Source organism: Euleptes europaea, chromosome 4, assembly GCF_029931775.1.
Source record: "Euleptes europaea isolate rEulEur1 chromosome 4, rEulEur1.hap1, whole genome shotgun sequence".
Taxonomy (NCBI): domain Eukaryota; kingdom Metazoa; phylum Chordata; class Lepidosauria; order Squamata; family Sphaerodactylidae; genus Euleptes; species Euleptes europaea.
In genome coordinates this window covers 14,232,333-14,245,604 of record NC_079315.1, presented here as the reverse complement: position 1 = coordinate 14,245,604, position 13,272 = coordinate 14,232,333, and the positions used below count along the sequence as shown (strand labels likewise).

General features: G+C 48.7%; 1 protein-coding gene and 1 non-coding gene across 3 annotated transcripts in view; both read left to right on the top strand.

The window, feature by feature from the left end:
• POLR2B (RNA polymerase II subunit B) overlaps positions 1-13,272 on the top strand; it is a 33,097-nt gene that overhangs the window by 9,323 nt on the left and 10,502 nt on the right. The window contains exons 8-17 of one of the 2 annotated variants that reach the window (XM_056848922.1): positions 162-358; positions 2,540-2,659; positions 4,039-4,225; positions 6,756-6,899; positions 7,917-8,056; positions 8,157-8,268; positions 8,766-8,817; positions 9,109-9,211; positions 9,659-9,857; positions 11,509-11,677. In XM_056848922.1, the coding sequence (XP_056704900.1) occupies positions 162-358; positions 2,540-2,659; positions 4,039-4,225; positions 6,756-6,899; positions 7,917-8,056; positions 8,157-8,268; positions 8,766-8,817; positions 9,109-9,211; positions 9,659-9,857; positions 11,509-11,677 (1,423 nt within the window). Of the gene's footprint in view, positions 1-161; positions 359-2,539; positions 2,660-4,038; positions 4,226-6,755; positions 6,900-7,916; positions 8,057-8,156; positions 8,269-8,765; positions 8,818-9,056; positions 9,212-9,658; positions 9,858-11,508; positions 11,678-13,272 lie in introns of both variants that reach the window. The other variant, XM_056848921.1, reaches the window with a different exon arrangement.
• TRNAA-CGC (transfer RNA alanine (anticodon CGC)) lies at positions 5,404-5,475 on the top strand. The gene has a single exon. It is a non-coding gene; the product is annotated as a tRNA-Ala (tRNA).

The window sequence follows — 13,272 nt, the reverse complement described above, 5'->3', positions numbered from 1 at the left end:
CAGTCCCCAGCATATCCAGTTAAAAGGATCAGGCAGTAGGCTTTGTGAGACGGCACTGCCACTCAGGGTGCTGACCTTCCTGTACCAAGTGGTCTGACTTGTCGTAAGGCGGCTTCAGGGTGACCGGTCTTCTGATAACTTGCCTGGTATATGTGGGACAGGTTAAACCTTCCTTGGACGAAGCGTTCGTCATCCAGGAGCAGAACGTTGCGCTGAACTTCATCGGCTCGAGAGGCGCAAAGCCCGGCGTCACCAAAGAGAAAAGGATCAAGTACGCCAAGGAAGTTCTGCAGAAAGAGATGCTCCCACACGTTGGCGTCAGCGACTTCTGTGAAACCAAAAAGGCCTATTTTCTAGGGTATGTAAAGATGCCTAACGCTTAGCCATGGGAAACTATTTGCTGTGATGTGGATTAGTATTACATTCTGGAGACTGGTTGACTGTAGATACAGTTTTCTTATTTCATATTTATTTATATAGTGTAATTTGCCATATTGTCCTTTATTGGCATAAAATCACTATACATAGTAAGTAAGTAAAGGTCCCCTGTGCAAGCACCAGGTCATTCCTGACCCATGGGGTGACGTCACATCCCAACGTTTCCTAGGCAGACTTTGTTTACGGGGTGGTTTGCCGGTGCCTTCCCCAGTCATCTTCCCTTTACCCCCAGCAAGCTGGGTACTCATTTTACCGACCTCGGAAGAATGGAAGGCTGAGTCAACCTTGAGCCGGCTACCTGAAACCAACTTCCGTCAGGATCGAACTCAGGTTGTGAGCAGAGCTTAGACTACAGTACTGCAGCTTACCACTCTGTGCCACGGGGCTCTTACATAGGGTAACATGTAAAAATATAAACATTTGAGATATAACCTTACAAAATGGTTAAAAGACACTTGCATAAGATAGTGTTGTAAGTTAATACATCCATCTGTTTAACTGATTAGGAGCTCTGTGGTGCAGAGTGGTAAGCTGCAGTACTGCAGTCCAAGCTCAGCTCACTACCTGAGTTCAATCCCTACGGAAGTTGGTTTCAGGTAGCTGGCTCAAGTTGACTCAGCCTTCCATCCTTCTGAGGTTGGTAAAATGAGTACCAGCCTTGCTGGGGGTAAAGGGAAAATGACTGGGGAAGGCACTTGCAAACCACTCCGTAAACAAAGTCAGCCTAGTAAATGTCTGGTTGTGACGTCACCCCATGGGTCAGGGATGATCTGTTGCTTGCACAGGGGATCTTTACCTTTTTTAAAAATTAATTTGCGGCGTTCTATAGCGAACTTTAAAAATTGTGCTACTTTCTCCAGAACACGGGGCAAACAATTATTCAATAGAAAGGAAGCATTACAGGAACTGGAAGCGTTCAGTCTACATGTCTGCAGAGGGCTTAGTAGTTCGTTATGAATTTCTGAATCGGAACTGCAGTCAAATAAAACATGGACAACTGTTTCAACACAATTACTGCCACAGGGACAAAGTCTGTCTTTGGGGGATTTTGTAAAGTCTTCCTATTTATATAGTGTTTGGTGTTAACTTAAATCACTGTTGGGTAGAAAGCTCTCCCTTCTTGGTGAGAGCACAGGCAGTCAGAGACATGTTCATCCGTCTGTCCCCATACTGTGCCATGAACGGCTCAGAGAATCGGGAAGAAATTCTGGCATTGCCTTAGAGGAGGGCGAGGGGAATGAAAACCTCGGTGAAGATGGAACTTATGCTTGACTGCTGGCTGGAAAAATTGTTTCAAGTCAGTGTTGAAACAGTGTTGAATCAATGCTGATTCCTCCCCCCCCCCAAAAAAAAACACCTTTATTCCATCCCTGGGTAGATCAGTATTTTTTCCTGTATTTATCTTGATATGATGCAATTTGATGGGCACGTGGCACTTTGGTCTTCAGCAGCCAGAAAACCCAAAAAATCCACTCGCCCTCAAGGAACTTGCAGTCCAAAATGAATAGTGAAAAAAGTGGATGTGACCAAGGGGCAAGATTTTTTTTTGGGGGGGTTGTTTCCTCCTGCTGGTTCCTGATTCTCTCCCACCCCTGCTCCAGTTCTGTGCTCCCTTTTCACCTCTTCTTTGTGTTGTCTCCAGTTTCAGGCTCCATTTTGGGTTGCTTTGCTAAGCTCAAACGCCAAAGCTTTCCCCCCCTCCTCTGCGACCAAAGATGCCACTGCCTCCTTTCTAGGAGGGCTACATCCATGTGTGCGCATAAAAATGCCCCAGATTTTTCTGCACATCTAGGGTCTTCCCACTGGCTTACAGGAAGCTGTCTTATAGCCCTGGGCCCCCCCATTGAGCCGTGTTTTTGATCTGCACCTGGGTTGGGGGTGGGGCACCCATGGCTATTAAATATACCGACCTTCTTACACTGTCTTATTCTTGAGCATGAGAATTTAAGGGCGTTGGGTTGTGAGGAGTTCATGACATTTGGGTCTTGGGCCGGAGGAGATTGCTGCCATTTCAAGCTTCATCTGGGGATTATTTTCATGGGTACATGCTGCAAGTCTGTATGTCCAGCTGTCACTCAATAAGCCACTTGTGTTTGGTTAGGTACATGGTTCATCGGCTGCTTCTGGCTGCCTTGGGGAGAAGGGAGCTGGATGACAGAGATCACTACGGCAACAAGCGTCTGGACCTGGCAGGGCCACTTCTTGCCTTCCTCTTCAGAGGGTGAGTGCAACGCTTTCCTGTGGGGAGGGGCGGTGGCTCAGTGGCAGAGCATTTTGCCAGAGCCGGGGTGTCTCAGGTAGGGTCCATTTGGGGAGATGCCACGTTCAACAGCCTTATTCAGTTTCTGGGAAAACAAGTGTGGAGCAGTCGCAGACTTAGATGGGACTGAGCATTCTCCCTGAGACAGTAATGGCTTGTATCCTACTGCCTGTTTTCCGTATTTTCTATATTTGTGCTTGGATGAGGAGGGTCGATTCCTCCCCCCCCACCAGATCCCCTCTCCCTGTGACCCGCATGCGTTTTGCTCCCTATACTGTCCAAGAAAGTCTGCTGGCTCCCAGGATGAAAATATTTGAAGGGGCTCTGGGCTGCAGCCGGAGATGGAGGTGGGAAGGGTCCGCTCTGCTTGCAGATTTCATTGAGGACAGGCCGGTGACTTGGGGGGGGGGGGAAACACTGCGTTTGTCTTTACTTTATATACTTTTAACTTTATAATAATATTGCACTGGATCTTCTGGATCCATTCTAGTAGTACAGGCAGTTTCCTCCGCTGGAGGAATGTGCTTCTGCTAGCAGGATGGATCCAGGAAATCCATCCCCGCTAACTTGGTATTTGTGAGTAGAACATTAGACTATATCTTGCAGGAAGAACCAATTTCTCAGGCACCAATCGTGAGAAAGTGAGACTCATAACCACATAAGAAAGGTCATGCTGGATCAGACCAAGGCCCATCAAGTCCAGCAATCTGTTCACACAGTGGCCAACCAGGTGCCTCTAGGAAGCCCACAAACAAGATGACTGCAGCAGCACCATCCTGCCTGTGTTCCACAGCACCTAATATAATAGGCATGCTCCTCTGATCCTGGAGAGAATAGGCATGCATCATGACTAGTATCCATTTTTACTACTAGCCATGGATAGTCCTCTCCTCCATGAACATGTCCTCTCCCCTCTTAAAGTCTTCCATGTTGGCAGCCATCACCACATCCTGGGTCAGGGAGTTCATTGAAAGCGGTAGGATGGTAAGTGTGAATGACGTCTGGATGGAGGCCTTGATATTCACTGTGTTCCAGTAAGAAGAGTAGAAGAAGAGTAGGGTTCTTTACCTAGCTTTTCTCTACCTTAAGGAGTCTCAGAGCAGCTTACAACCACCTTCCCACAACAGGCACCTTGTGAGGTAGGTGGGGCTGAGAGAGTTTGGAGAGAACTGTGGCTGGCCCAAGGTCACCCTGCAGGCTTCATGCAGAGGAGCAGGGAACCGAAACCGGTTCTCCAGATTAGAGTCCACTGCTCTTAACCACTGCACCACACTGGGGGGAGATTGAAAGTTACTTTTGTCTCCAAAACGTTTACATTTTTCCAATTTCTTGCTGAACAGGATGTTTAAGAACCTGCTGAAAGAAGTGAGAATATACGCGCAGAAGTTCATTGACCGAGGGAAAGATTTTAACTTGGAGCTGGCCATCAAAACTCGGATAATATCGGATGGTTTGAAGTACTCACTGGCTACGGGGAACTGGGGGGACCAGAAGAAGGCTCACCAGGCCAGAGCCGGGGTGTCTCAGGTAGGCATCTGACCCCTCTCACGGAGCTCTTCTTCCTCAGGGCAACGTATATAGAATTGGATATATTCTTCATACAACGCATAGTTAAATTGTGGAGCTCCCTGCCCCAGGATGTGGTGATGGCTGCCAACTTGGAAGGCTTTAAGAGGGGAGTGGACATTTTCATGGAGGAGAGTGGTATTCATAGCTACTAGTAAAAATGGATACTAGTCATGATGCATTCCTATTCTCTCCAGGATCAGAGGAGCAGGCCTATTGTGTTAGGTGCAGGCAGGATGCTGCTGCAGTCGCCTTGTTTGTGGGCTTCCTAGAGGCACCTGGTTGGCCACTGTGTGAACAGGCTGCAGGACTTGATGGACCTTGGTCTGATCCAGCAGGGCCTTTCTTATTTTCTTATGGTGTATTGGAGTTCTGCCATTTCATTGGCTCCTTAGAGAGCCTGTTCTGTGCTGTTAGTCAAGTCTGGCACTGTCTGGCACGCCGGTTGAAGTCGCTGTGTGCAATTGAGCCGGACCTCCCTCCTCAAAAGGCTCTTTGGCCTGCACTTAACCATCTGCGATGCACAGCCTGACCTCATTTGAGAATTTCCCCCCTGACTTTCATCTCTCCTTTCCTGAGTTTACTGCCTCCGAGGCCCCCCTCGATCTCGTGCCCATGGCTTCCTGTGTTTGCTTTTGCTCGAGCTCCCCTTCCCCGGGCCTCAGCCGTCGGCCTCCCTCTTCCTTGGCCGACACCTCGGAGCCCTCTCCCCCATGGTTGTTCTCTTCCCTGGTAGCAGCTGCATTATTTCAGACCTGGGGCTCTGCCTTTCCGCGCAGAAGGTAATACGAGCACGGCATGACATTGCAGGAGCTGAGCCGGTTTTGCCGAGGTTGCGAGGGGAACGGGCCCCAGTGAGATTTCTGTTAGGCAGGGGGTCCTTAGTTTGGCAGTTTCCTTTTCCGACCTCATGTTGCTTTGCCCAGGCTTGAGGCTGTCAGGCTGGGGCTGCTGCATCCTTTCATGGGGAGGGGCCGTGGCTCAGTGGTAGAGCATCTGCTTGGCATGCAGAAGCCGTCAGGTTCAATCCCTGGCATCTCCAGTTAAAGGGACTAGGCAAGTACGTGAATTGAAAGACCTCTGCCTGAGACCCTGGAGAGCCGCCGCCAGTCTGAGTAGACAGTACTGACTTTAGGGGAGGGGCTGTGTCTCAGTGGTAGAGCCTCTGCTTCGCATGCAGAAGGTCCCAGGTTCAATCCCTGGCATCTCCAGTTAAAGGGACTAGGCAAGTATGTTATGTGAAAGACCTCTTCCTGAGACCTTGGAGAGCCGCTGCTGGTCAGAGTAGGCAATACTGACTTGGATGGACCAAGGGTCTGATTCAGTATCAGGCAGCTTCATGTGTTCATGTGTGGAAGAATCCCAGCAGGGAGGGGCTGTGGCTCAGTGGGAGAGCATCCATTTGGCATGCAGAGGGTCCCAGGTTCAATCCTCAGCATCACCAGTTAAAGAGATCGGATAGTGGGTGGTGTGAGAGCCCTCAGCCTGAGACTCTGGGGAGAGCTGCTGCCAGTCTGAGTAGACAATACTGACCTTGATGGACCAAGGTTCTGATTCAGTCTAAGGCAGCTTCATGTGTTCATGTGTTCAAGCACCCTTTGGATTTATTTAATTAACACTTGCAAACTTGCTCTGAATCTTCCTTCAGTTTTCACAGCCTTCATCAGTTTGTAAAACGGGCCCATTGGCCGGTAACAAGTTGTAGAATTCTTGGGGTGTGTTAATAAGCTCCATAACTTTACCTGCTGCGCTTAATGGTACCTGCTGCTCTTACGTGGGGAGGGGGGGTGCAGTCCGGGGACCAAATGATATATGCTTGTCTCAGAGCTGCTGCCGGGGGTGGTTTCAGGCCCTTCCCTGGGCCCTCTCACACTGTTGTACTGCTTGTTGTTCTCAGCAGTCTGTGACAAATGCTGAACATGAAGGTAGGTAGGTAGTTAGATAGATAGATCGTTTATTTGTGGTCCTTGGCCAGATAAAACAAGATACACGGACTAAAATGGTCTTACTGACAAAGGTTTACAGTCCGAGTCTTAAATCACTTTAAAAAATAAAAATAATAAAATAAATAACATCCAAGTTACATCTGCCATTTGGACTAAGGGACTACTCTGTGGCAACGAATTTTCATTGCTGCCATACAAAAGTTTGCTACCTGATTAAGGGATTATCTCCTTGTAGGAGCTTTTCTATCTTTTCTCTTTCCCTGTCGGGTCCCATTCTCAGTAGGAGGGACTCGATAACTTAGAACGGGGTATTGTGTAAAAGTTACAATTCAGGAGAACATGTTCAGTGGTTTCTAAATCCCCGGATTTACAGGGGCATAGTCTCTCTGCCCTGGGTATCTTAAAACATGAATATAGATAGACGGTTGGATATCGCTTGATCGAGTCACCGAATAAGTAATTCTCAGTGACGTTTGGAAGAGAAAAGATGAGTCCTGCCTGTTGCGGGAGCTGCCCTCAAACGTCACTTGTCTCCTTCCTCCAAGGTCTTGAACCGCCTGACTTTTGCGTCGACGCTTTCCCACTTACGTCGCTTGAACTCCCCCATTGGCCGAGATGGGAAACTGGCCAAACCCAGACAGCTGCACAACACCTTGTGGGGCATGGTCTGTCCTGCTGAGACTCCGGAGGTAACCCACAAATCAGGTTTTGTTCTTCCATTGATTAAAATAGTTACACCCTGCCTTGCCTACCATTGGGGGGTGGTCCCAAGGCAGCTTTCAAAAACCAGTAAGCACTGGCATTATAACAGTTAAAAGCACACATAACCAAATATGTGTCTTGGTGGTGGTGTAGTGGTTAAGAGTGGTTGTTTGGAGCGGTGGAGTCTGATCTGGAGAGCCGGGTTTGATTCCCCACTCCTCCATATGAGTGGCGGATGCTAATCTGGTAAACTGGATTTGTTTCCCCATTCCTGCACACGAAGCCAGCTGGGTGACCTTGGGCCAGTCACACTCTCCCAGCCCCACCTACCTCACAGGGTGTCTGTTGTAGGGAGGGGAAGGGAAGGTGATTGTAAGCCGGTTTGATTCTGCCTTAAGTGGTAGAGAAAGTCGGCATATAAAAACCACCTCCTCTTCTTCTTCTAACAGTGCTTACAGCTTGTAACAGAGATTTTTTTTTTGGAGGGGGGGCGACAAGTCACAGCTGACTTATGGCAGCTCCTGGTGGGGTTTTCAAGGCAAGAGACGTTCAGAGATGGTTCCCTGTTGCCTGCCTCCATGTCACCACCCTAGTATTCCTTGGAGGTGTCCCATCCAAATGCTTGCCACGGTCGACCCTGCTTAGCTTCTGAGATCTGGCGAGATCAGGCTAGACTAGGCTATCCAGGTCAAGGCATTGTTCACTGATTCCCTTTTAAATATGGCAGCCTTGGGGCTAAAACCTTCCCCTGATGGTGCCTACTAGAACTGGGTTTCAGGGGTTTGCTGCCTCTACATATGGAGGTTCCTTAGCATGGCTGATAGTCATCGGTGGACCTCTCCTTCAAGAACAGCCCATCGATGGCTATTAGTGGTGGCTTCCTTGAACCTGGAAAGTTTGAAAAACACTGCAGCGTCCTGACATACACAGTTGCCAGCATTTCCCACGCTCCTGATCTTGAGGACTTTCTGATGTTAAAAGCGAATAATTTCATGTGTCCCCAGGGCCATGCCGTAGGGCTTGTGAAGAACCTTGCTCTCATGGCCTACATCTCTGTGGGGTCTCAGCCATCCCCGATTCTGGAATTTTTAGAAGAATGGAGCATGGAAAACCTGGAAGAAATCTCTCCAGCTGCCATCGCAGAGTATGTACACAAGGGAATCAGAACAAGAGTTTTTCCACGTGGTTCATTCCCGTAGAATATTTGCCTAACTCTTTTGTTTGTTTCCTCCCCCTCTCTGAAGTGCCACGAAGATCTTTGTGAATGGCTGCTGGGTTGGGATACACAAAGACCCAGAGCAGCTCATGAACACTCTGAGGAAACTGCGGCGTCAGATGGACATTATTGTGTCAGAGGTAAATGTTTGGGTCATGGACTCTGGCATGGGTCATGGGATGCCTTACAAGCTGTGCAGGGACCCATCAGACGCTGCTTGAGACACAGATGCCACTGTATGTATGGACTTGGTACAGTTAAGCCAGATCTGTGCTAAAATGAAATGACAGATGTCTGGCTTTTAAAAACAATATTGCTTGTGCACATGTGCTGGTTAAGAGTGGTGGACTCTAATCTGGAGAACCGGGTTTGATTCTCCACTGCTACACATGAGGCCAGGTGGGTGACCTTGAGCTAGTCACAGTTCTCCCCGAGCTCTCTCAGCCCCACCTACCTCACAGGGTGTCTGTTGCGGGTAGGGGAAGGGAAGGAGATTGGAATCCAGTTTTATTCTCTTTAAAAGGTAGAGAAAAGCGGCATATAAAAACCAACTCTTCTCCTCCTCCCGTCTCCTCTCCCACCCCCCCCATAGGAAATGGCTTGCTGCTGTTTCTGAGTGTGTCATTTGCACACACAGGTGTCCATGATCAGGGATGTCCGGGAGCGAGAAATCCGCATCTACACTGATGTCGGCAGGATTTGCCACCCGCTTCTCTTCTCCTCTCCCCCCCCACATAGGAAATGGCTTGCTGCTGTTTCTGAGTGTGTCATTTGCACACGCAGGTGTCCATGATCAGGGATGTCCGGGAGCGAGAAATCTGCATCTACACTGATGTCGGCAGGATTTGCCACCCGCTTCTCTTCTCCTCTCCCCCCCCCATAGGAAATGGCTTGCTGCTGTTTCTGAGTGTGTCATTTGCACACGCAGGTGTCCATGATCAGGGATATCCGGGAGCGAGAAATCCGGATCTATACTGATGCCGGCAGGATTTGCCGCCCGCTTCTGATTGTGGAAAAACAGAAACTGCTCTTGAAGAAGAGGCACATTGACCAACTGAAAGAGCGAGAATATAACAACTACAGGTACAAAACTCCCCCCTCCCGGTAAATACAGCCGCTGCAGAGATGGGAGAGTACAGAAGCCGCAGGAGTTCCTCCTGCTTCTAAAGCCAGCCACCCGGGGCATCTGAGATGCCTGGTTCTTTTCTAATGCCAGGGCTTCGTTTCACTGATCTTACAGCAGTGGGCTGCATACATGCAGCTGGGTGCGAGAATTCAGCGTGGCCCCTTTCCAAAGAGATGGCTGGCAGCTGAGAGGCCAGGATGTAGATTTAGAAAATACAGATGATGCTCATCTGTGCTTGTCATGTGCAAAAGGCTCTGAAGCCCTCCTCCAGTAATTCTTGTTAGAACTCTGCAGCCTTGGCAAGTGAAAACAAAAGGCAGAAAGCTCTTCAAATGGGCCGCGCCTGTTTTTCGATATCAAGTATGATGGTTGTAGACCTCAGCTAAGCGAGGCCTTTTGTTTAGCTGGCAGGACCTGGTGGCCAGCGGTGTAGTTGAGTACATCGACACCCTCGAAGAAGAGACCGTGATGCTGGCCATGACACCGGACGACTTGCAGGAGAAGGGGGTCGCCTACTGCTCGACGTACACCCACTGCGAGATTCATCCATCCATGATCCTGGGAGTCTGCGCGTCGATCATTCCCTTTCCCGATCACAACCAGGTCTGTAAGACTTGCTCTGTGGACAGCGTTATCAGTGTATGACTGGAAAAGGAAAGAACGCACCGCCTGGCCTCTCTCTTTCTTTCCTTTGCTCCTCTGACCCATAGGTCCTGAGCAGTTATTTCTTAGAGGAAAATATGGAGAGATATTTGGCCACAGCCAACATTATATTTGGATCTCTATCCACCAGCAAAAAGGGGACTATTTTGTCTCTTGTTATGGGGGCAGGAATTCTCACCAATATGGGGGTAATCCATTTATCTTGGTGGTGTTTAAAGAGGAGGGTGTGGCCTCTCTGTAAAAAAGAGATGCTCTGTATGAACAGATGTTTATCCTCAGCAGTGGAACGGGCTGCCTAGGGAGGTGGCAAGCTCCCCCTCGCTGGCAGTTTTCAGGCAGCGGCTGGGCGAACACTTGTAAGGGATGCTTTAGGCCACACCTGGGTCACTGCGTGCAGTTCTGGAGGCCTCACTTCAAAAAGGATTCTAGGAACACCATCTCTGGACCCACCAATGTCAGCCATACTATCTCAGGTTCATATTCCTGCTCATCTTCTAATGTGATTTATGCCATCACATGCCAGCAATGCCCTTCCACAATCTACATTGGACAAACAGGTCAGTCTCTTAGACAAAGATTAAATGGACATAAGTCTGACATCAGAAACCACAGTATTCAAAAACCAGTGGGTGAACATTTCAACCTTCCAGGACATTCTGTTGCAGATTTAAGAGTAGCAGTTCTCTTACAAAGGAATTTTAAAGGGAGATTGGAAAGAGAAACTGCTGAATTACAGTTGATATTCAAACTAAAGTCAATGCATTTTCCTGGGCTGAATAAAGACCTTGCATTCATGGCCCATTACCAATGCTGATTTCTCCACACCCATCTCTCCCCTGGACATCACAGACTCTTCTGCATATCACACCTAATCCAATCAAGCCTGCTATTGACATTTACATATTGTTCCTCTACTTAAAGACCGATGGATTCACATTCTAGCTGTATCTGAAGAAGTGAGCTGTGGCTCACGAAAGCTCATACCCTACCAGAAAATATTTTTGTTAGTCTTTAAGGTGCTACTGGACTCTTGCCCTTTTTGACTACTGCAAACAGACTAACACGGCTACCCACTGTGAATTATCTTCAAAAAGGATGCGGACAGAATGGAGCGGGTGCAGAGGAGAGCGACGAGGATGATCAGGGGCCTGGAGGCCAAGCCCTACAAGGAAAGGCTGAGGGAGTTGGGCATGTTCAGTCTGGAGAAGAGGAGGATGATGGGAGACATGATTGCTCTCCTGAAGTATTTGAAGGGCTGTCACTTAGAGGAGGGCAGGGAGCTGTTCCTGTTGGCAGCAGAGGATAGGACTCACAATCATGGGTTTAAATTGTGGCCGGAAAGATACTGGCTGGATATTAGGGAAAATTTTTTTTTCTGCAAGAGTTGTTCGACAGTGGAATCAGCTACCTAGGGAGGTGGTGAGCTCCCCCTCACTGGCAGTCTTTAAACAGAGGCTGGACAAGCACTTGTCTGGATGCTCTAGGCTTATCCTGCTTTAAGCGGGGTTTGCCTAGATAGCCTGTATGGCCCCTTCCAACTCTATGATTCTACGATTCCCTTAACCCCCTTTCTCTTACTTTACTTTCACAGTCTCCTAGGAACACATACCAGTCCGCTATGGGCAAACAAGCGATGGGAGTTTACATTACCAACTTCCACGTCCGTATGGATACCCTCGCCCACGTCCTATATTACCCTCAGAAGCCCCTGGTGACCACACGCTCGATGGAGTACCTGAGGTTCAGGGAGTTGCCTGCAGGTATGTTCCACGCTGTTGTTTAGTGCTGCAGAAGCGCTCTTTAGTGACCAGGCGTTCTGAGCCTCGGTGTGTATCCAACTATCTGTAGACTCAGCAGTGTGGGACTTTCCCACTGTATCCTACGGAGGTCCACACAATGTTTCGGGGGTGTGGGGGGGGGGTCAGTGGACCATCAGGAACAGTATAGGTGTAAAAGAAGAGCATATGCAGTGGGAGGGGGTGAATTGACAGTGATTGTTCCATTGGAAGAACTGTATGGTCGGATATATGGAGAATTTCTTGGAGCACTGCTCTGGGAGCTCCGATGAGGCTTCACTCTCCTGCCACCTGCCTAGCTCAGAGGTTGTTTTCTAGCTTCTAGATTGACACTTGGGTCAGGGTGGATTGGGTCCTGATGCCTCCAGTCACTGACTTCTAGCAAGAAAGGATCAGAAAGGAAATCACGGATAGGTGGTGAACGTTTGGCCATTCGTGCGTTGCTTTGGGCGAGATGTAAAGAATAAAGCCCAGCACTGCTGGGCTCCCGTGGCATTGGCAACCTGGGCATATTTTGAAAGCGGGTATTGAGTTCTGTACAGATTTTAGACATAAGAACATAAGAAAAGCCCTGCTGGATCAGACCAAGGCCCATCAAGTCCTGCAGTCTGTTCACACAGTGGCCAACCAGGTAACTCTAGGAAGCCCACCCACAAGACGACTGCAGCAGCATTCTCCTGCCTGTGTTCCACAGCACCTAATATCATAGGTCTGCTCCTCTGATCCTGGAGAGAATAGGGATGCATCATGACTAGTATCCAGTTTGACTAGTAGCCATGGATAGCCCTATCCTCTGTAAACATGTCCACTCCTCTCTGAAAGCCTTCTAAGTTTGCAGCCATCCTGGGGCAGGGAGTTCCCCAATTTAACTATGTGTTGCTTGAAGAAATACTTCCTTTTATCTGTTTTGAACCTCTCACCCTCCAGCTTCAGCAGATAACACCGCGTTCTAGTATTATGAGAGAGGGAGAAATCCTGTCCACTCTCTCCTTGAGAACGATCAGCCTAGAGCCCTCTGGCATATAGCTCCAAGTGGGGGCGGGGGGCGGGGTGAGTGGCAAGTAGGGGTCTGGGGGAGAATGGCCAGGGGAACATTTGAATAACGGAGCGCAAACTTCAACTCTGTAGGAAAAATTGGGGGTTTCTGCTTCACAGCGACACTACCGGGGTCCTCCACCAGAGGTCTCCAGGTCCGTTAGGACAGGGGTCGGCAAACTCATTAGTCAAAAGAGCCAAATATCAACAGTACGATTGAGATTTCTTTTGAGAGCCAAATTTCTTAAACTTAAACTATATAGGTAGGTACACTGTTTATTAACTTAATAAACTTTAATTAAAGTTTTAAGTCTTAATTAAACTATAGGTACACTGAATAAAACTTGATATCATACTTAATAGTGATCTTTTTTATTGATAAAAATTAAATTGTAAGTCCCTGCCATTTCCCCCTCCCTGTCCTGAGTCCTCGTCTGGAGGCCTGGTCTACTCCCATAAAAGCCTATTGGTAGACCTGGCCTCCGGCTGAGTCCCATTGGGAGGCCAGGTCTACCCATTGGCTT